Source organism: Elgaria multicarinata, chromosome 3 (genome assembly GCF_023053635.1).
Source record: "Elgaria multicarinata webbii isolate HBS135686 ecotype San Diego chromosome 3, rElgMul1.1.pri, whole genome shotgun sequence".
Classification (NCBI taxonomy): Eukaryota; Metazoa; Chordata; class Lepidosauria; order Squamata; family Anguidae; genus Elgaria; species Elgaria multicarinata.
In genome coordinates, this window is record NC_086173.1 from 174,257,127 (window position 1) to 174,277,884 (window position 20,758).

Genomic DNA, 20,758 nt, shown 5'->3' on the forward strand with positions numbered 1-20,758 from the left:
TGACTGTTAGAGCAGTACAACAATGGAATCAGTTGCCTGGTGAGGTTGTGGCCTCTCCCACACTAGAGGCCTTCAAGAGGCAGCTGGACAATCATCTGTCAGGGATGCTTTAGGGTGGATTCCTGCATTGAGCAGGGGGTTGGACTCGATTGCCTTGTAGGCCCCTTCCAACTCTGCTATTCTATGATTCTATGAAAATCCAAACTCATTTGGTTCCATGGCAGAGTTCTCTGGCATCCCTGGGCACAAAGGCTCTTCAGTCCTTCACATAAGTAGGCTGTGCAAATCTAATTTCCCATAAATGTTGGTTATACCTGTACACCATGAAAAGATTCCTGATGTGTTTCACCCATTCTTGTCTTCTACAGTGGGAGAAAAAAATAAGAATGAGCAATCATTAGAGCCCTTATCCCTCGCCTCTGCCAAAAGTGTCATAGTTGAATTCCTGCATTGTTATATATACAGAAGCTTAGATAGACACCGTTCAATCAGGCTCCTGCATAAAAGAAAGGGGGAAATCATTGTCTCCTAAGTTAAAAGAAACACATCTAAAAATGTAACTAATATTACGTTTTGGGGGCGATCTCTCAGGTTCTTCTACCAATATAATTAAACCATGATTTACAAATTAGCACAAAGAACTCAGGGGGGGTAACCCACATTCAAACAATCTTTGACCATTTTGACCCAATGACTAATCCTGTCTGCCTAGAGCAGCCGTGGATCATAACCAAAATAAAGAAAACTATTGTACAACACACTGACCAACTCTCAAGGAGGGGTTGCATGCAATGTGCGACCATCTGATGCTGTGAGTGAGGCTGCTTCACACAGGCCCTAACCAGGAATCAATGGAGGCATGTTATCAAATCAATTGGGTAAGAATGTCCGAACTACTAGTAGCCGTAAGTAAGACCGTAGTAGTCTGATAGAGCTCTCTTCAAAGTCATGGCTGTGTTTTTGGGGCTTCAGGAGCACTAAATCCTGATTCATGGAATCATAGAATCATAGAATAGCAGAGTTGGAAGGGGCCTACAAGGCCATGGAGTCCAACCCCCTGCTCAATGCAGGAATCCACCCTAAAGCATCCCTGACAGATGGTTGTCCAGCTGCCTCTTGAAGGCTTCTAGTGTGGGAGAGGTTCATTCAGATGAGTATATAGAGGTATAGTAGTCTGGTTCACAATATCAAATGGTCAGGTGCATTTTTAGATCAAAGGGGGGGAAACAATTATTGCTCAGAACCAATTACCGGTAAAGTTGCCAGAGATATAGGTTTGCCTAAAGAATAATGATAATATATAAATCAACCAATTGTGTGTTAGCGGGAAGGCAGGTGACTGCTAAACAAGACCACTAAAACACAATCAGATCCCCTTTTTCATTTCCATCATGAGATGTTCCTTTCTATTCAGGTCAGGTCTCAATACAATGATGTAGCACTTGGGAATGAAGATGCAGCCCAGGAGCCCAGCACTGGAGGCCAAGATGGAGAAGACCTGCACAGCCACCATGTATTTCCCCTTGGTGCTCAGGTAGGTGGGCACAAAGGAGACCCAAACGCTGCAGAAGACCAGCATGCTGAAGGTGATCAGCTTGGCTTCGTTGAAGGACCCAGGCAGCTTCCTGGCTAGGAAAGCCACCATGAAGCAGATGGCAGCCAGGAAGCCCATGTAGCCAAGGGCAGTATAGAACATGGCGAAAGACCCTTCATTACATTGCAGGATGATCTGTCCAGGCTGGGAGTGCATGTCAGAGTCAGGGAATGGCGGAGAGATGCCCAACCAGGTGGTGCAGATGACAACTTGGACACCGGAACAGGAAATGACAATGGAGTTGGCCAAACTCTTTCCCAACCATCTCCTCACGCTGTTCCCTGGCTTTGTGGCCAGGAAGGCCAGCACCACAGTGATCGTTTTGGCCAACAGAGAAGAGACGGCAACTGAGAAGATGATGCTGAAGGCTGTTTGTCGGAGGAGGCAGGTTGCTTTCCTTGGCTGGCCAATGAACAGGAAGGGGGACAGGAAGGAAAGCAAAAGAGATACGAGGAGAATGTAAGAGAGGTCCCGGTTGTTGGCTTTGACTATTGGAGTTTCTGGGAATCGAATGAAGATTCCTAACACAAAGCCTGTGCTGAAGGACAGGAAGAGGGCAAGGGATGCCAGGATGATCCCCAGATATTCTTCATAGGACAGGAAGGTCATTTCCTTTGGGATACAGTGATCTCGGTCCTTGTTTGGATGCTGGTCTTCTGGACACTTGGTGCAATGTTCTGCATCTATGAGGAATGTAAGTACATAAGAAAAGTTACGTTGGTCACGACCAAGGCTCCATGTAGTCCAACGTTGTTTTCTCACAGTGTCCAACCAACTGTCCATGAGAGAAGCCCACAAGTAGGTAGAACAACACTTAGCAGCTAGAGTGGTAGGCTTCTCCAATTGCAGTGGGGTGGTAAGTATGTTGAAGCCAAGATGGTATAATAGAGCAGTGGTAAAAAAAATGCATCTTAAATGAAATATGAATCTGTTATGAAAAATCATATGGCCTATGGAGTTAATGGGTTTCTTGGATTATCCCAAGACAAATGCTAAAGAATCGGAAAACTGTAATTGACATCTAAGGACTTAATTTAGTTCATGTTCTTTGTTACCAGAAGACTCATAACCAAAATTTGGAAAACTGCAGAGCGTCCAACTTCAAAAACATGGCATATAGAATTATGGCAAATAGCTATGGCAGAAAAATTGTCATACCAGCTAAAATTAGCTACAGGCAAAGTCAAAAGCTCTGACGTTTTAGAAACAGGGCAGGATTTTATTCTTTATACTGAGCAGAGATATACACAGCAGTCTATGCCAATGCCTTTCTTAAGATTATGGAAAAGATAAAATATCAGTTTGATATAGAGATATAAGCAGTACACAGAGTCCTCATAATTTTTGGTCCATAAAGCAAAGCAGAAATTATAAGTAGAGGTAAAATGTAACACCCTCTGTCAATAATTTGATTTAAATTCAACATATTTCTTTTCATTTATTTACTTCTTTTATTTTATTATTCATTCTTTGAGTTGATTTTGTGTTTGAACATTAATAAATTAATAAAAATAGAATTGGAAAAATTATTGATTTCATTTCTATCCCAGCTCTCTGGGCGTTTCACAAGAATTCTCTGGGAGGATCATGAAAAGCAGTTGCACATATTTGCAATGCTGACTGTGGAATTGCAGAGGTGATACTGGAAGATCATAGAATCATAGAACAGCAGAGCTGGAAGGGGCCTGCAAGGCCATCGAGTCCAACCCCCTGCTCAATGCAGGAATCCACCCTAAAGCATCCCTGACAGATGGTTGTCCAGCTGCCTCTTGAAGCCCTCTAGTGTGGGAGAGCCCACAACCTCCCCAGGCAACTGATTGTCGTACTGCTCTAACAGTCAGGAAGTTTTTTCTGATGTCCAGCTGGAATCTGGCTTCCTTTAACTTGAGCCTGTTATTCTGTGTCCTGCACTCTGGGAGGATCGAGAAGAGATCCTGGCCCTCCTCTGTGTGACAGCCTTTGAAGTATTTGACGAGTGCTATCATGTCTCCCTTCAATCTTCTCTTCTCCAGGCTAAACATGCCCAGTTCTTTCAGTCTCTCTTCATAGGGCTTTGTTTCCAGACTCCTGATCATCCGGGTTGCCCTCCTCTGAGCAAGCTCCAGCTTGTCTGCGTCCTTCTTGAATTGTGGAGCCCAGAACTGGACGCAATACTCTAGATGAGGCCTAACCAGGGCCGAATAGAGAGGAACCAGTACCTCACATGTTTTGGAAGCTATACTTCTATGAATGCAGCCCAAAATAGCATTTGGCTTTCTTGCAGCCCTATCGCACTGTTGGCTCATATTCAGCTTGTGATCTACAACAATTCCATGTTGTTGTAGATCATAACACTGGCCCATGTGTTGGGCCGGTGACAAATTGAGACAGCCCCATGGTTGTCACGGAGGCCATGAAGTCCCCATGGAAGATGAAGTCACCCTGAACCACCGTCCTGGTTTTCCCCAACACCACACTCACAACCACCTTGCCAGCTTGTTCAGGGAGGATGCCGGGCAGCAGGGTGGGTGGTACGCCAGCAGCACCCCCAATCCTCTGGCCCAACCCCAGCTGCAAACCCTCAAGGCCTGCTCCAAGGTGGAGTGGATTCCTGGTGATAGAGATGGATGATCTGTGAATCACAGAGATTCCCCCACCCTGGCCCTCCTATCTATGTTGGTCCTGCACTGAGTACCCAGGTAGGCAGAGCTAGGTCAGATCAACCTCATCCAGCCAGAAAAAAAAATTCAAGGGGGAGGGCACAGAAGGGGCAAAGCATATTTCTAGGTGGGCGGGCTGCATCCCACATGTTAAGATCTCTGGATGAAAAATAACGGTATATCTCACATTAAAACTGCCATCCTAACCATATATTTTAAAATAAATAATATATTTATTAGTTTCAAATTAGGGTAAGGTAAACTGCTTTCAAACAAGATAGGGTCACTACACAAGCATTTCCTTGATGTACAGATTAAACAGACAAGAGCACTTTCTTGAGAAAACAGTTACTTTTGAACCAGTGCAGGCAGAACCAGGAAGGTTGACTCCTAGGTAGGGATGTGCTCCGCTTCTAATCGGACCGGAGAAGCAGTAGCGGAGCGGGGGGCTTCGCCTGCCCTTAAGGCGGAGGCGAAGAGGATTGGGGGGCCGGCGGAGCGTGGCGAAGAGGATCGAGGTGAAGGCGGATCCTTCGCCTCGATCCGGAGCTCCGCCGGAAGGGTAAGTGGGGTTTACTGGGCCCTGCCGCTGTCGCTGTCGCCCATGCGGCGACAGCAGCAGGGCCCGGTAACGCCCCCCGCCCTCCTCTCCCTTACCTGTCTCCGTCCGCGGTCCGTCAGCGTCTCCAATTGAGCCCGTGGTTCCAGCAGGAAGTCTGGGCCGCACTTGCGGCCCAGACTTCCTGGTGGAACTGCGGGCTCAATTGAAGACGGCGACGGACCACGGACGGAGGCAGGTAAGGCCCCCCCTCCCCCTTGGTCCCTTACCGGGCTCTGCCGCCATCACCGCATGGGCGGCGACGGCGGCAGGGCCTGGTAACCCCCTTATGGGGGGGGACCGGAGCTCCGATCCAGATCCGGAGCTCCGAGTGGAGCGGAGTGGGCACAGGTGGAGTGGGGGCGGGGCGGAGCGGGCCGATCCGAAAATGGCGGATCTTAAAATGAAGTAGAGTGGGGGGTCCGTGCACACCCCTACTCCTAGGGATCATCACACAGAGGAGCGCCAGGATTTCTTCTCGATCCTCCCAGAGTGCAGGACACGGAATCACGGGCTCAAGTTAAAGGAAGCCAGATTCCGGCTGGACATCAGGAAAAACGTCCTGACTGTTAGAGCAGTACGACGATGAAATCAGTGACCTAGGGAGGTGGTGGGCTCTCCCATCCTAGAGGCCTTCAAGAGGCAGCTGAATCTAAGGTGGGTTTTGTTAAAAACAAAAGTATTTGTGCTGAGGGAAAAGATCCCCTACCCACCCAGAAATGAACAAAGGAGATCATCAACAACAGCAGCAAGAATCATTTTAAAAATGCAAGAGACTTTTTTTAAAAAATAAAAAAGCAGTGAGATCATACCAGGATGAGGATGATGATAGTGATATTCTTGAAGCTGCCTGCCCCCCCCCCCCTGCTCAGACTGAGCTGGCCAGATAGGCAAAGGGTAAACAGCCAACAGTAAAACTTTAGCAGAACTATTATACACTTGTGAGAAATGGATGAATATGTTACTTTTTCATATATTGCAATGCTTGGCATAAAGAGAAATATAATAGCTAAATGCATTATTAAAACGTTATTATTATTAGGGCTTCTGAAAGGGGTCAGCTAAAAGCAATGTTATAACTGAAGCATTATAAGAAAAACAGGAAGGCATAGCAGGTGTGGAGAGTCTTTTTCAGCTGAGATAATGAGAGTAACGGAATTTTGTGGTCAGACTTGTGGTCAGAAGAGTTAGATAAACTAGGCACAGCCTGAAACACATTTTGTTAACTGTCAGAATTTATGACTTTGTGGTTACACACCTTTGTTAACTTACAGAATTTATGGCCTTGTGGTTAGGAGAAGGGAAACACATCTGTTGAGGTTAAGGCTAGATGGGAGGAGGGCATAATCAGAGTAATCAAGAGGTGGGCTTATGGGAAATTAAGTCTTAATATGGAAGTGAGTAAATAAGAGTGGGTGGAATATCAAATGAGGTAGGCAGAGAGGTAAACAGAGGCGGAGTTACAAGGCGTGTCAGGATAGGCTGTAACCCCTTGAGTCTCTGACCAATGGAGTGATAGGGGAGGGACCGCTTCAGCCAGGCTAAAGGACAAAATGGTTTTGCTCTAGCTGGTAGGTGTGCCTACCTGCCTAGACACCCAGACTTGCAAGTTTGCTAAATAAAAACAGAGTGCTTTCATCATTTGTCCTTGAATTTTCATTTCAAATCGTGTTCCTAACACACTGGGCAAAAGAGGCTGATACCAAAAGCAACGTATGTGTGTGTGTGTGTGTGTGTGTGTAGACAATGTGCTGAATATTAAAAACCTCAAAAAGCTTTTTGCAATCAGCACAGAAATATTCTACCAACCAGATTCAATTCACAAAAAGGCAAAAGCGGGTTGATGGCAGAATCTTTTAAAACATATTTAATTTAAACGGGGTGCAGGAACCAAGATCAGAAACGACTTTTTAAGGAACCAAGATCAGAAACGACTTTTTAAGGAACCAAGATCAGAAACGACTTTTTAAGGAACCAAGATCAGAAATGACTTTTTAAGGAACCAAGATCAGAAACTACTTTTTAAGGAACCAAGATCAGAAACTACTTTTTAAGGAACCAAGATCAGAAATGACTTTTGAAAAACGTTCGCAGGGAATATCTCATTGAATCTTGGCCCATCTCCATCTCATGGGCTGCCCTTTCTCCAGACTCACCCACCTTTCTGAGTGGAGATGGTCCCTTCTGCACAGGGAGAACAGGCGTAGCAGCAAATGGGTCTTCCTTCCTGAACCAACTTCCTGAATCCTGGGCAACAGCTTTCCACGCACCTGGATTGAGGCAGGGGCTGAGTGTGAAGACAAGGAACATCAAGGAAAACGTGTAGGATTAATTGTGTTGGAATCTTTTGTCATAAATAATGGAATATCTGTTTATTGGATCAACTATGTTTAACCTTGAGGGAAGAAAGTAAAAGCTGGATCCATGAAATAAAAAATGGTTCTTCATGATTTCAGATGATTTTTTTAAAGGGGGGGGGGACATTTCCTTATTCACTGAGCTGCTGCACCGTCTAAAAACATGTAAACACAGAAAAGGAAGTTGAAATGATCAAGGAACTGGAGCAACAACCCCTGTGATGAAATGTTGCACGTTGGGTGGTCCGTGGAAGGGAGACATGATAGAGGCATTGAAAATAATTCATGGTTTTGGGAAAGTGGGCAGGGAGACTTAGAATCATAGAATCATAGAATAGCAGAGTTGGAAGGGGCCTACAAGGCCATCAAGTCCAACCCCCTGCTCAGTGCAGGAATCCGCCCTAAAGCATCCCTGACAGATGGTTGTCCAGCTGACTCTTGAAGGCTTCTAGTGTGGGAGAGCCCACCACCTCACCAGGCAACTGATTCCATTGTTGTACTGCTCTAACAGTCAGGAAGATTTTCCTGATGTCCAGCTGGAATCTGGCTTCCTTTAACTTGAGCCCGTTATTCCGTGTCCTGCACTCTGGGAGGATCGAGAAGAGATCCTGGCCCTCCTCTGCGACAACCTTTTAAGTATTTGAAGAGTGCTCTCATGTCTCCCCTCAATCTTCTCTTCTCCAGACTAGGCATGCCCAGTTCTTTCAGTCTCTCCTCATAGGGCTATGTTTCTAGACCCCTGATCATCCTGGTTGCCCTCCTCTGAACACGCTCCAGCTTGTCTGCGTCCTTCTTGAATTGTGGAGCCCAGAACTGGACGCAATACTCTAGATGAGGCCTAACCAGGGCCTCATGTTTAGGCCTCATGGCATCTCCAGACAAGATAGGAACAGCACCTGGCTGAAAACCCTGGACAGTCAGTGTTGACAGAACTTGTCTAGCTGAATCCCAGGTCAGTACCTGGGAGCTGCCCATGATGGAACAATAGTCTGTAGGAGGCACCTTTCTGTGTTTTTATGAATTTACCAAGCTCACTTCAAAGCTGTTCCCATGTAGAGCACATTACAGCTAGCAAGTGGTCAATATAATGGGATAAAATAAATGGTTTCCCCCACCTGGTTGAGCCATGTGGGCCACACAGTGGCATTCCGGTCAATGGATAACTCGATGTCAGCAAGTCCCCATCTTTGCATACTCCCAAATTTGAGTCTATGCACAGACTTATTTGGAAGCACCATCCAGTTGACCATGTCAAAGTTGACCACCAGCTCTCCATTCTTGTCCAAATATATTCCATCTATGATGGAAGTATTGTAAAACTGGGGGTTTCTCAAGAAAGGGTGAACCTAGGATGACAGAGGAAACACCGGCATTTCGTGAATAGGAACACACATTAGACATCTCATTGCATCCCATTTCAGACCCGAATCTCCATTCATCCAGGACTCAAATGACTATGGTGTGTCTTACTGGCATTCACAAGGTACCTGCTTAACTTCCTGAATCATCTCTCTCTCTCTGATTTATGAATAGGAGAAGCTAAAACTCAGCCTGTAATTTCTCTTGTATTAAGTATGAACAATAGACACAAACTTCTCTTTGCATCCTTGGGCGAAATCTGTGTTCTGTTCTTTAACCAGTTACTGATCCATAAGAGGACCTCTCCTCTTATTCCATGATTGCTAAGTTTGATGAAGAGGCAGGAAGGCTGAAATAGATTAGAAGGCCAATGTAGACAGAGAGATGCTGAGCCAGTGCTGGTGGCTATGAAATTATGGTCTGTGTCCTACAAGTCCAATATAAGGGAGCAAAAAATGTACTACTACACAATTTCCCCCACTATGTTTGCTCTATTAATGGTAGGATGACCATATGAAAAGGAGGACAGGGCTGCTGTATCTTTAACAGTTGTGGAGAAATGGGATTTTCAGCAGGTATCATTTGTATGCATACAACATCTGTTGAAATTCCTTCTTCATTGCAATAGTTAAAGCTGCAGGTGCCCTCCTCTCTTTTGTATCTGGTCAAGAGAGCAGGGCTCCTGCAGCTTTAACGGTTATAATGAAGACAAAATTTCACCAGATGCTACATGCATTCAAACGACACTTGCTGAAATTCCCTTTAATATACAAGTTTAAAGATACAGGAGCCCTGTCCTCCTTTTCATAGGGTCACCCTAATTAATGGTCAACATTGTACCTCACTGCTACATTAGGCGTTTTCTCACAGCCTAATTCCTTGAAACCTATTTTAGAACTGTACAGTCGGATGGTCTTGTTCAGCAGGGCTACTTGTGATGGGAAAAGGAATACCTGCCATGGCTGAAACCTCTGAAGGTCCATCCTGCCTCCACGCTCCACCACCCTCCGCTTGGACCTGGATGAAAGAGCGGCATCTAAGGCATGGGCCACAGCCCAGACGGTATTGTAGATGTTATAGCTGTCTAGAGACAGGATTCCCTCCACGTCCTCCTGGGAGAGATCCTCCAACTTCTCTTTCTCTGTGCATCTTGTCCTACCTTTCACAGACAAGGCATGCTTTGAGTAGGAACACTTAAATGCTTTCTCCCCAAACTTCCGGATAAAATAGAAAATAAAATCTTCATATTTTGTCCCTTTTTTGGGCGGTATAAAGAAAGAAAATATACCATTGATGGGTGACGAAGGCATGCCGTATCGTCTCAATATCATGGTGAAGTCCCACACAGCTGTTACAATCCAGACGTTCCCTGCAATGTCTTTTATAAAGTGATGAATGTATCTTTGTATCATGATTATTCCCATGAAGTTGGAATTATACTCTTCATCAGAAACAAAAACATTGACAAGTCCCATCTTGAGAAACAAAGTCGAATGGATCTGTACCTCGTCAAGAAGTTGTATTGGGATCATTTGCCTAAAAACGACACAAACACCATTCCTGATGAGTTCAGTCGTCAAGGTCTGCATGAATCTTTCTCCGTTCTCAGAGTCTTCAGCAACAAGACCAACCAACGTCCACTTGAAATGCAACAGTAGTTTGACAGTCCCCTGGTACTGGGTCTTTTCTTTGGGGAACGTCGAATAGAAAAAGGGGAACTGAGCTTTGTCATTCTGATCAAGAGAAATGAACGCATAACTGACCTGGTAAGGAATGGAACAGATGAATGTTCTATTTGTTTCAGATCAAAGATAAATTCTTAAATCAATATTATTACGAATAACTTGAGAGTTGCTGGAATGCTATATGTTTGGGACATATTCTTTTATCCCAGGCCTTTTCATGACCTAGGTGCTATTTGTGTCCTATTTGCTGTGTCATAGAATCATAGAATCATAGAATAGCAGAGTTGGAAGGGGCCTACAAGGCCATCGAGTCCAACCTCCTGCTCAATGCAGGAATCCACCCTAAAGCATCCCTGACAGATGGTTGTCCAGCTGCCTCTTGAAGGCCTCTCGTGTGGGATAATAATAATACTGCTCTAACAGTCAGGAAGTTTTTCCTGATGTCCAGCTGGAGTCTGGCTTCCTTTAACTTGAGACCGTGATTCCATGTCCTGCACTCTGGGAGGATCTAGAACAATTTCAAGATCCTTCTCGTTTGTAGTATTGCTGAGCCAAGTATCCCCCATCTTGTAACTGTGCATTTGATTTCCTAAATGTAGAACTTGGCATTCATCCCTTTTAAATTTCATCCTGTTGTTTTCAGCCCAGCACTCCAGCCTATCAAGATCCCTTTGAAGTTTGTTTCTGTCTTCCAGGGTATTAGCTATCCCACCCAATTTTGTGTCATCTGCAAATTTGATCAGCGTTCCCTGCACCTCCTCGTCCAAATCATTAATAAAAATGTTGAAGAGCACTGGGCCCAGGACTGAGCCCTGTGGTACCCCAGGGTTTGTATTGAATAGTATGCTTTTAAGTATTTGCACTGTAGTTTATATTTTCAATTGTTTATATTGCATTTTAGGCTGTTATTTGTTTGTATTCAACCTAGAGAACATTTGTGATTGGCCAGTTGAAAACTATAAAAAGAAAATTAAATAAAGTAGAAGTAGTTTTCCTCTGAGAGGTCAACTCTGCTGCTTATTTACCCTGCACACTTCCTTGTCTGTCCCTCCCTTTTTATTTTGTAAAAGATATGAAAGAATGATGCCTCAGGCTGAAATTCTAAACATATTTCCATGCAGACAAGCTGGAGCATGTTCAGCCTACAAATGACCCCTCTCCATGTCTACCTGTGAGATTTTGTATGTGCTCAACATGGTTGCTATTAGGATGGAGATTTCTTTGTCAGAGCCTTCAAGAACAGCCAATGGTTGATTCTGTCTTCCACACTTGTAGTTGGGAACATTTGCCTGCCCAGGAGATAGCAGGTCCAGCAGGGCATCCAAAGTCATCTTTTGAACAAAATAGGTGTCATAGATGCTGTAGCCCAGGGTGATGTTGGGTAAAAGCCTGGGATTCTGGTTGATCTCCTGGATGGCAAACAGGATGGACAAGATTTTCCAATAATCTCTGCTTCCTTCCCTGTAAAAATACATATTATACAAATAGTGTCTTCAATATCATACTTCTTTGACTCCACAAACCTTTCTTGTCAGTCTACTGCTCTGGATTTATTTTCTAGAACTTCAATCCTTCTTAAGAATTAAAGAAGTGGTTGGCCACTGCAGGAACAAATTGGTGTTCTAGATAAACTCTCAGGGCCTTGCTAGACCTACCAGATAATCCGTGTGGGAGGAGGGGCCAGGCCGTGCTAATAGTACGTAAGACTTTTAGCACACGTAAGAAGCGACAGGGCCGAGGGAAGCCCCGTCACATCCCCCACTTTCTTTCCCCCTTAAAGGGCCATGTGCGCAGGAGCGCACCGCCAAAAAGATAAGTACTTTTTTTTAAAAAAAATTAAAGGGTTCCCGCTCCCCCTGCCCCTAATTTCCCCCACAATGCGTGATGCCCCCCTGCCCGCTCGCTCGCCCATCCTCCCCCTGTCCGCCATGCCTTGTCCCTGTCCCCGTTCTTTTCCCCCGTCCCTGCTCGTCATGCCCGTCCCCTGCCTGCTCATCATGCCCGTCCCCTGCCCAATCGTCATGCCCGTCCCCTGCCTGCTCGTCATGTCCGATGCCCCTCTGTGCCCCCCCCATCTGTGATTCCCCCCCGGCCTGATGGGCACAGCACTCCTATGGAGTGCTGTGCCCAGTCCGTGGCTTCTCCCGGTTACTCGCGAGTAAGCGAACAGCCGGAAGAAGCCACGGGCCCTGCTAGATCTTCCGCAGCCCCAGCCTCAGCTCGGGGCTGCGGAAAAGCCAGGCCATAAGCGAATCCGCTTATCCCAGTTCAAGCGAGGACTTAGCCCGGCCTGACCCCGGAATCCCCTGTGCATCATCTGGATGCACAGGAGGGAGACCGGGCCTCACACCGTGCTAACTCCTCATCTAGCAACGGCCTCTGTCTGATCCAGCATGGGACTTCTTATATTCTTACCTGTTTGGGGCTATTGCAAGTCTTCTTCTTTTTGTTTCCACCATCCTAAATATATTGGTGGCACCAGCAAACTTGGCCACCTCATGCTCACAACTAATTCAGGATCATTTGTGAATAAATTTAAAAAGAACTGGTCCCAATACTGACCCCACTGTTTACTTCCCTCTGTTGGGAGAATTTACCGTTTATTCCCACCTTCGGCTTTCTATTCTTTATTGATCCATAAGAGGTTGTCACTGCATCTTCCATGACTGCTAACCTTACTTCCTCATTGCTATTTTTGGAAAGTCTTCAGTGAAGGATCTTGGTGAATGGGAGTTTTGATTATCGGATCACTTCCCAGTCGCATGTTTTGGGAACTCTCAGTGGCTGTCTTCAGGATGTTACATATTTATGTTAGGATAGGCATATGTAACAATTTTCAGCTTTTAGAAATGGGAGGGGGAATATGTGATTTCATTTTTTGTAAATGATGGCAGCTGATGTGATGCTGATGCTTTCTGTATTTCTGAAAGGGGTGGAGGGAGAGCTGCTAAGGCTTCACTTGATTTGCACTTTGAGGTAGAATCATAGAATAGCAGAGTTGGAAGGGGCCTACAAGGCCATCGAGTCCAACCCCCTGCTCAATGCAGGAATCCACCCTAAAGCATCCCTGACAGATGGTTGTCCAGCTGCCTCTTGAATGCCTCTAGTGTGGGAGAGCCCACAACCTCCCTAGGTAGCTGATTCCATTGTCGCACTGCTCTAACAGTCAGGAAGTTTTTCCTGATGTCCAGCCGGAATCTGGCTTCCTTTAACTTCCCGTTATTCCGTGTCCTGCACTCTGGGAGGATCGAGAAGAGATCCTGGCCCTCCTCTGTGTGACAACCTTTTAAGTATTTGAAGAGTGCTCTCATGTCTCCCCTCAATCTTCTCTTCTCCAGGCTAAACATGCCCAGTTCTTTCAGTCTCTCTTCATAGGGCTTTGTTTCTAGACCTCTGATCATCCTGGTTGCCCTCTTCTGAACACGCTCCAGCTTGTCTGCATCCTTCTTGAATTGTGGAGCCCAGAACTGGACGCAATACTCTAGATGAGGCCTAACCAGGGCCGAATAGAGAGGAACCAGTACCTCACGTGATTTGGAAGCTATACTTCTATTAATGCAGCCCAAAATAGCATTTGCCTTTCTTGCAGCCATATCGCACTGTTGGCTCATATTCAGCTTGTGATCTACAACAATTCCAAGATCTTTCTCGTTTGTAGTATTGCTGAGCCAAGTGTCCCCCATCTTGTAACAACAAGATGTTACAACAACAGTGTAACAACAGGTAACAACAGTGGACTTCACTTGAGGGTTGTTATGAGTCATTCTATGTTAATGTAAGCTGAAAGTGGGTGCTAAACTACAACCTCAGCTTTTTAATATCCCACTAATACAATACTATATTATTAGCTTCATCACACCAGCATTATACTGTGCAATCGCTGTGAGTTGCATGTAAATTACTCCAAAGTTTTCCAGCTTGTAATCTGCTTTTATTGTGCTTCTTAGCCAAAAGAACTGACATAATTTACTACCTTTTTAGGAGCGAATCTTTTGTTGTTCTCCGAGCGGCCACTGGGGGTGCCGGAGAACAATTTGATATGCTTAAAGTACAAATTAAACAAATGCTCACATCTGCGTAAGTTTTAAAGATAAAGACATCAAAATTGGCACAGTAATAGATATTAAGGAGGGCTTTAAGCATACCAAATTTGAATCAGATTGGGTCAAAAATGTTATGATTTTTTTTACATTTCTCCCCTTAAACCCTTTTCCTGGTATGCAAAGGATCTTAGCTAACAACAACGACAGCTTTACGCTATGGGGATAATTCGAGGGAAACGGGTACGTGGGATGAAGCTCTAGGTCTAGTACGTGTTTGAACTTATTGAACAGATATATGTAAGCAACAAAGTGGCATGGATCACCTCACAGCAGTATTCCTCTAGCAAAACAGTAAGATTTACTGTACTGGAAGCAATACAGTTTCCTAGACATGGGAGGATGTTATTATACTCATGCTCTGTGTGTGGGCTTGCCATCAGCATCTGCTTGGTTATCTTTGTGAAATCATGGAAGACGGGTGAGGTGCCGGACGACTGGAGGAGGGCTAACGTTGTCCCTATCTTCAAAAAGGGCAAAAAGGAGGAACCTGGGAACTACAGACCGGTCAGTCTGACATCCATCCCTGGGAAAATTCTGGAGCAGATTATAAAGAAGTCAATCTGTAAACACCCTGAAATCAATGCGGTGATTATTAGAAGCCAACATGGATTTGTCAGGAACAAGTCCTGTCAGACTAATTTGATCTCATTTTTTGATAGGATAACCTCCCTTGTGGATTGTGGGAATGCTGTGGATGTCATATATCTTGACTTCAGCAAAGCTTTTGACAAAGTGCCCCATGATATTCTGATTAACAAACTAGCGAAAAGTGGGCTAGATGGAACAACTATTAGGTGGATCCACAGTTGGCTACAGATTCGGACTCAAAGAGTACTTCTCAATGGAACCTTCTCAAACTGCATTCTCTTCCCCTCCTTATTGTTTTATTATGATTTTACTAGAATGTAAGCCTATGCGGCAGGGTCTTGCTATTTACTGTTTTACTCTGTACAGCACCATGTACATTGATGGTGCTATATAAATAAATAAATAAATAATAATAATAATAATAATAATAATAATAATAATAATAAACTGGGGAGAGGCAACGAGTGGGGTACCACAGGGCTCAGTCCTGGGCCCAGTGCTCTTCAACATTTTTATTAATGATTTGGATGAGGAGGTGCAGGGAATGCTTATCAAATTTTCAAATGACACAAAATTGGGTGGGATAGATAATACCCTGGAAGACAGAAACAAACTTCAAAGTGAACTTGATAGGCTGGAGTGCTGGGCTGAAAACAACAGAATGAAATTTAATAGGGATAAATGCCAAGTTCTACATTTAGGAAATAGAAACCAAATGCACAGTTACAAGATGGGAGATACTTGGCTCAGAATCATAGAATCATAGAATAGCAGAGCTGGAAGAGGCCTACAAGGCCATCGAGTCCAACCCCCTGCTCAATGCAGGAATCCACCCTAAAGCATCCCTGACAGATGGTTGTCCAGCTGCCTCTTGAATGCCTCTCGTGTGGGAGAGCCCGCAACCTCACCAGGCAACTGATTCCATTGTCGTACTGCTCTAACAGGCAGGAAGCTTTTCCTGATGTCCAACTGGAATCTGGCTTCCTTTAACTTGAGCCGTCATTCCGTGTCCTGCACTCTGGGAGGATCGAGAAGAGATCCTGGCCCTCCTCTGTGTGACAACCTTTTAAGTATTTGAAGAGTGCTATCATATCTCCCCTCAGTCTTCTCTTCTCTAGGCTAAACATGCCCAGTTCTTTCAGTCTCTCTTCATAGGGCTTTGTTTCCCGACCCCTGATCATCCTGGTTGCCCTCCTCTGAACACGCTCCAGCTTGTCTGTGTCCTTCTTGTAGTATGGTGCCCAGAACTGGATGCAATACTCAAGGTGAGGCCCAACCAGGGCTGAATAGTGGGGAACCATTACCTCATGTGATTTGGAAGCTATACTGCTGTTAATGCAGCCCAAAATAGCATTTGCCTTTCTTGCAGCCATATCGCACTGTTGGCTCATATTCAGCTTGCGATCTACAACAATTCCAAGATCCTTCTCATTTTTAGTATTGCTGAGCCAAGTATCCCCCATCTTGTAACTGTGCCTTTGGTTTCTATTTCCTAAATGTAGAACTTGGCATTTATCCCTATTAAATTTCATTCTGTTTGTTTTGTTTTCTATTTAGGAAATAGAAACCAAATGCACAGTTACAAGATGGGGGATACTTGGCTCAGCAATCCTACAAATAATAAGGATCTTGGAATTGTTTTCGGTCACAAGCTGAATATGAGCCAACAGTGTGATGTGGCTGTAAAAAATGCAAATGCTATTTTGAGCTGTGCTGGAAATGCGAAGAGCAGGAAGGAACATTCTACCATGCATGGTGGACCTGCAAAAAAGTGAAGACTTTCCGGATACAAATCTTTTCTGGAATCCAAAAAATCCTAAAAATTAATATCCGATTGAAACCGGAATACTTTCTTCTGGGATTTATGGATGAGCAGATGAAAAAGAACCATGGGATTATATTCTTATATATGACGACAGCTGCAAGACTGATATATGCGCAAAGATGGAAAAGCAAAATAGTGCCCACAATAGAGGAATGGCTAATGAAGATGTTTGAGTTAGCAGAGATGGCGAAACTCACGGCAATAATGAGAGAAAAATCAACTGTAAGATTTATAACTGAATGGGAACCTCTTGTTAACTTTATGAGTGGATGAGAAAAAAAATCACTTGTATATCTGCAGATTCAACCAATAGTGTAGAAAATGTTGAGAGAGAAATTAGAGATTTTATGATTTGACAATAATAATAATAATAATAATAATAATAATAATAATAATAGTAATAACGACAACATTGTTATTTTTTTGCTGGGGAGAATATTGGAAGAACATTTTTGGTTTTTTGTTTGTTTGTTTGATTCTGTTTTGTCTCATTTTGGGGTGTGTGTCTTTATTAGGGGTGTGCACGGACCCCCCGATCCGCTTCTCTTCCAGATTCGCAACTTCTGGATTGGGCCTGCTCCGCTCCACTCTGCTCCGTCTATGGTCCGCTCCGCTTCGCTTCAGAGCTCCAGATCCGGATCGGAGCTCCACTTCCCCCCATAGACTTGCATTGAAATCCAAAAACTCCTATAACTTTTTTTCTGTTAACATTAGAAACCTCAAACTTGGCACCATGATATCTTATCTATGTATACACAAGCATGCCAAGCCTCAAGCAAATCCAAGCATCCCCTGATTTTGGGGGGATTTTTGAAAATTGGACACCCCATTTACAGAAATGGGATTTACTCTGACATTTTTACAGATAAAAACTTTGAAGCAGACACCCTCACAGATGCCATTTAGATCCACATTCATGGCCAGTTTCAAGCAAATCCCATCATCCCCTGATTTTTGGCAGGGCTTTAACCTCTAATGCAGCACCCCTAACCCCAATTCACACCCCTTTCGATAACTCTGTCAATTTTCATGTTAGAAATGTCAAATTAGGCACCATGATACCTGATCCATGTATACACATGCATGCCAAGCCTCAAGCAAATCCAAGCATCCTCTGATTTTGGGGGGATTTTTGAAAATCAGACACCCCATTTTCAGAAATGTGATTTACTCCAACATTTTGACAGATAAAAACTTTGAAGTGGGCACCCTCACAGGTGCCATCTAGATCCACATTCATGGAAAGTTTCAAGCAAATCCCATCATCCCCTGATTTTTGGTGGGGTTTTTCCCTTTTAACTCACCCCAATTCAAGTCCCATGCTAGAACTGTGTCAATTTTTATGTTAGAAACCTCAAATTAGGCACCATGACACCTGATGCATGTATACACATGCATGCCAAGCCTCAAGCAAATCCAAGTCTCCCCTGATTTTTGGGGAATTTTTTAAAATCTGACACCCCAGTATCTCAGGGAAGCTGCAGACAGCTCAATGGGCTTTATTCTTGGCCATTTCAAAGGAAATCCCAACATGCCATGAATTGTGGAGTAGATAAACTTAAATATCAATCTTCTTCCATACTTGAAAAAATTATTTGGAACTTTTAATGGTTTGAGGGTGAGGGTTTTAATGGAATTGTTTTAATGTGGGTTGAGGGTTTTAATGAAATTGCTTTATATGTTATTATAAAGCACCTCGATGCCAGAAATGGTGAGGCAGTGCTATAAAAATTCTTTAAATAAAATAAATAAATAAATAAATAAACAAACCATCCCTGCGAGGTGGGAACAAAGGAGGACAGGCAGCATTGGGAGCAAGCATAGTGGAGGCTTGTGGGGTTGAACCACAAAGCCCATCATGTAATACAGCTCCCAGGCACCAGGCGGGCAGAGAGGCAGGCAGAGATGTACGACTATGCCAAAGATCTATGGGAAAGTCAGTCCCAGCAGATGCCCCACCACAACAGCACCCAGGCAGAGGAGGGAAGGCAGGCAGGCAGCAGACATTTCTGGGGGCACAAGGAAGTGAGCCAAGGATTGTTTCAAACCAAGTAATGCAAACCAACCCTGTGAGGTGGGAGCAGCACAGAGAGATGCCTTTTCTTTTGCATCCCTTAACTAGGAGGCTAGGAGGATAAGAGTAAAGCTTTGTGATCTTTACTTCAGAGTTGATTGACTGCATTGTGATCACAGCCATTATTAAACAACAACAAAATAATGACGTTAATAATAGCAGTACTAAATAATATTAATAGCAATAATAATAATAATAATAATAATAATAACAACAACAACAACAACAACAACAACAATAAGGAATTGAACCACAATGAAAGCCTGCCTGACTTCACTGAAGAGGAAAAACCAGGAGAGCTTGGGCTATGGGGTGTATAAATATAAAATGTAATAAATAATAAATAAACAAAGGAGGGGTGGAATTAAAAGCAGCAGTGTTGCTGAATAAACAACAAGAAGGATTTTTTAAAAAAAGGCTATGTCTGTCTTTTACCAGTAAGAGGAAAGTGGACGTGCCCAGGGGGAGGGGGATATGCCAATTTGACTGGCCCTAAGTAAGTACCAGTCTTTAAGAAGCTACCTGACACTTCAACTCATGACAGGCATAGCTTTTCCACTGGTTTATCTTTGGAGTGTTTGGATGACCCTCCAAGGGCAGGAGTGTGTGCACTGGGTACGTCCACATGCCCTAGGGGACCTCATCCCCTTGCACCACATCTATTCAGTTGTTCACCAAGGTTAAGGTGGGTAGCAGTGCTGTGTTTCCTATCTGTTATTTATTTGCTTAGTATATGATTTCAGGTTGTGTTTGCGTTTGGTGGGGCTACTGTTTTAAAAAACAATGGGAAAAGTCCGTTCAGAGACTAAGAAAGAAAAGTTTCCCAGTATCCCAAGTTACTAAGTATCCGGTTTTGCTTATCCTCCCTCCAACTTTGGGATTGGAGGATGCTTCATCTGGTGACCATGATTGGGAGTTGAATCTGCCTCTAAGCACTTAAAAAAGGTACCTCTCCCGCTTTTTTTACCCTATTTTTTAAAAAAAATTAGCAAGCAAACCGCAGCATGCAAAGTGCTGAAAATAGGCTCAAAATGACCCCCACCCACGGCTCTCTAAGCACAGCGAGTTTCAAATAGATATCTTGAAAAACAAAAAAGTTATCCACTAATCTTTTCCGCAATGCAATCCTATGGGTGAAAAAAATCCAAAATGGTGGGCGGAGCGCTCTGCGAAAAGAGAAGCGATCCGCTTATGGTTGCTTCTCTTCACCATGCTTCTCTAGCCCCCCGATCCGCTTCTCCTACGCCTGTAGCAGAGGCGGATCACCCTGATCTGCTTCTGCTTCTCCAATCCGAAGAGAAGCGGATCACACCCCTAGTCTTTATATGTATTATATTTTGTTTTTTAGTGGTTTTTTTTATTTACTGGTGTTTGGAAATAATAAAAAGATTAAAACCGAAGGAAAAACTTCCTGACTGTTAGAGCAGTACGACAATGGAACCAGTTACCTAGGGAGGTTGTGGGCTCTCCCACACTAGAGGCTTTCAAGAGGCAGCTGGACAACCATCTGTCAGGGATGCTTTAGGGTGGATTCCTGCATTGAGCAGGGGGTTGGACTCGATGGCCTTAGGGGTCACTTCCAACTGTACTATTCTATGATTCTGTGATTCTAAGGAGGGAGACCTGTTGCATATGTGTTCACTCACTGACTCCAATGCTGTACAATTATGCACAAACTGAAAAAGAAATTGTGCAATCATGGCAGGATGTGAGAAACTACATCTATGGCAGACCAGTAGTAGTGGAGACAAATGAGAGACCTCTTGAACATATAATGAAGGAGCTGAAGCAGCCACCAAATTTCAAAGAATGAACTTTTGACTACAGAAATATGATCTGAGAATCAGGTATAAACCAGCCAAAGAAATTCCTGCAGCAAAAACACTAGCCAGACCATTCCTACCAGGAAAGAATGCCAAAGAGGGAGAAGACCTGG

The 20,758-nt window shown here is 44.1% G+C and overlaps 1 protein-coding gene across 1 annotated transcript in view; it reads right to left on the reverse strand.

The window, feature by feature from the left end:
* Positions 1-1,366: 1,366 nt before the first annotated feature.
* The window catches only part of LOC134395818 (vomeronasal type-2 receptor 26-like), a 31,274-nt gene continuing 11,882 nt past the window's right edge, over positions 1,367-20,758 (reverse strand). The window contains exons 2-6 of the mRNA XM_063121977.1: positions 11,402-11,641; positions 10,053-10,280; positions 8,410-8,534; positions 6,992-7,101; positions 1,367-2,277 (exon numbers count right to left, since the gene is read on the reverse strand). Coding sequence (XP_062978047.1) covers positions 1,367-2,277; positions 6,992-7,101; positions 8,410-8,534; positions 10,053-10,280; positions 11,402-11,641 — 1,614 coding nt within the window. The remainder of the gene's footprint in view (positions 2,278-6,991; positions 7,102-8,409; positions 8,535-10,052; positions 10,281-11,401; positions 11,642-20,758) is intronic.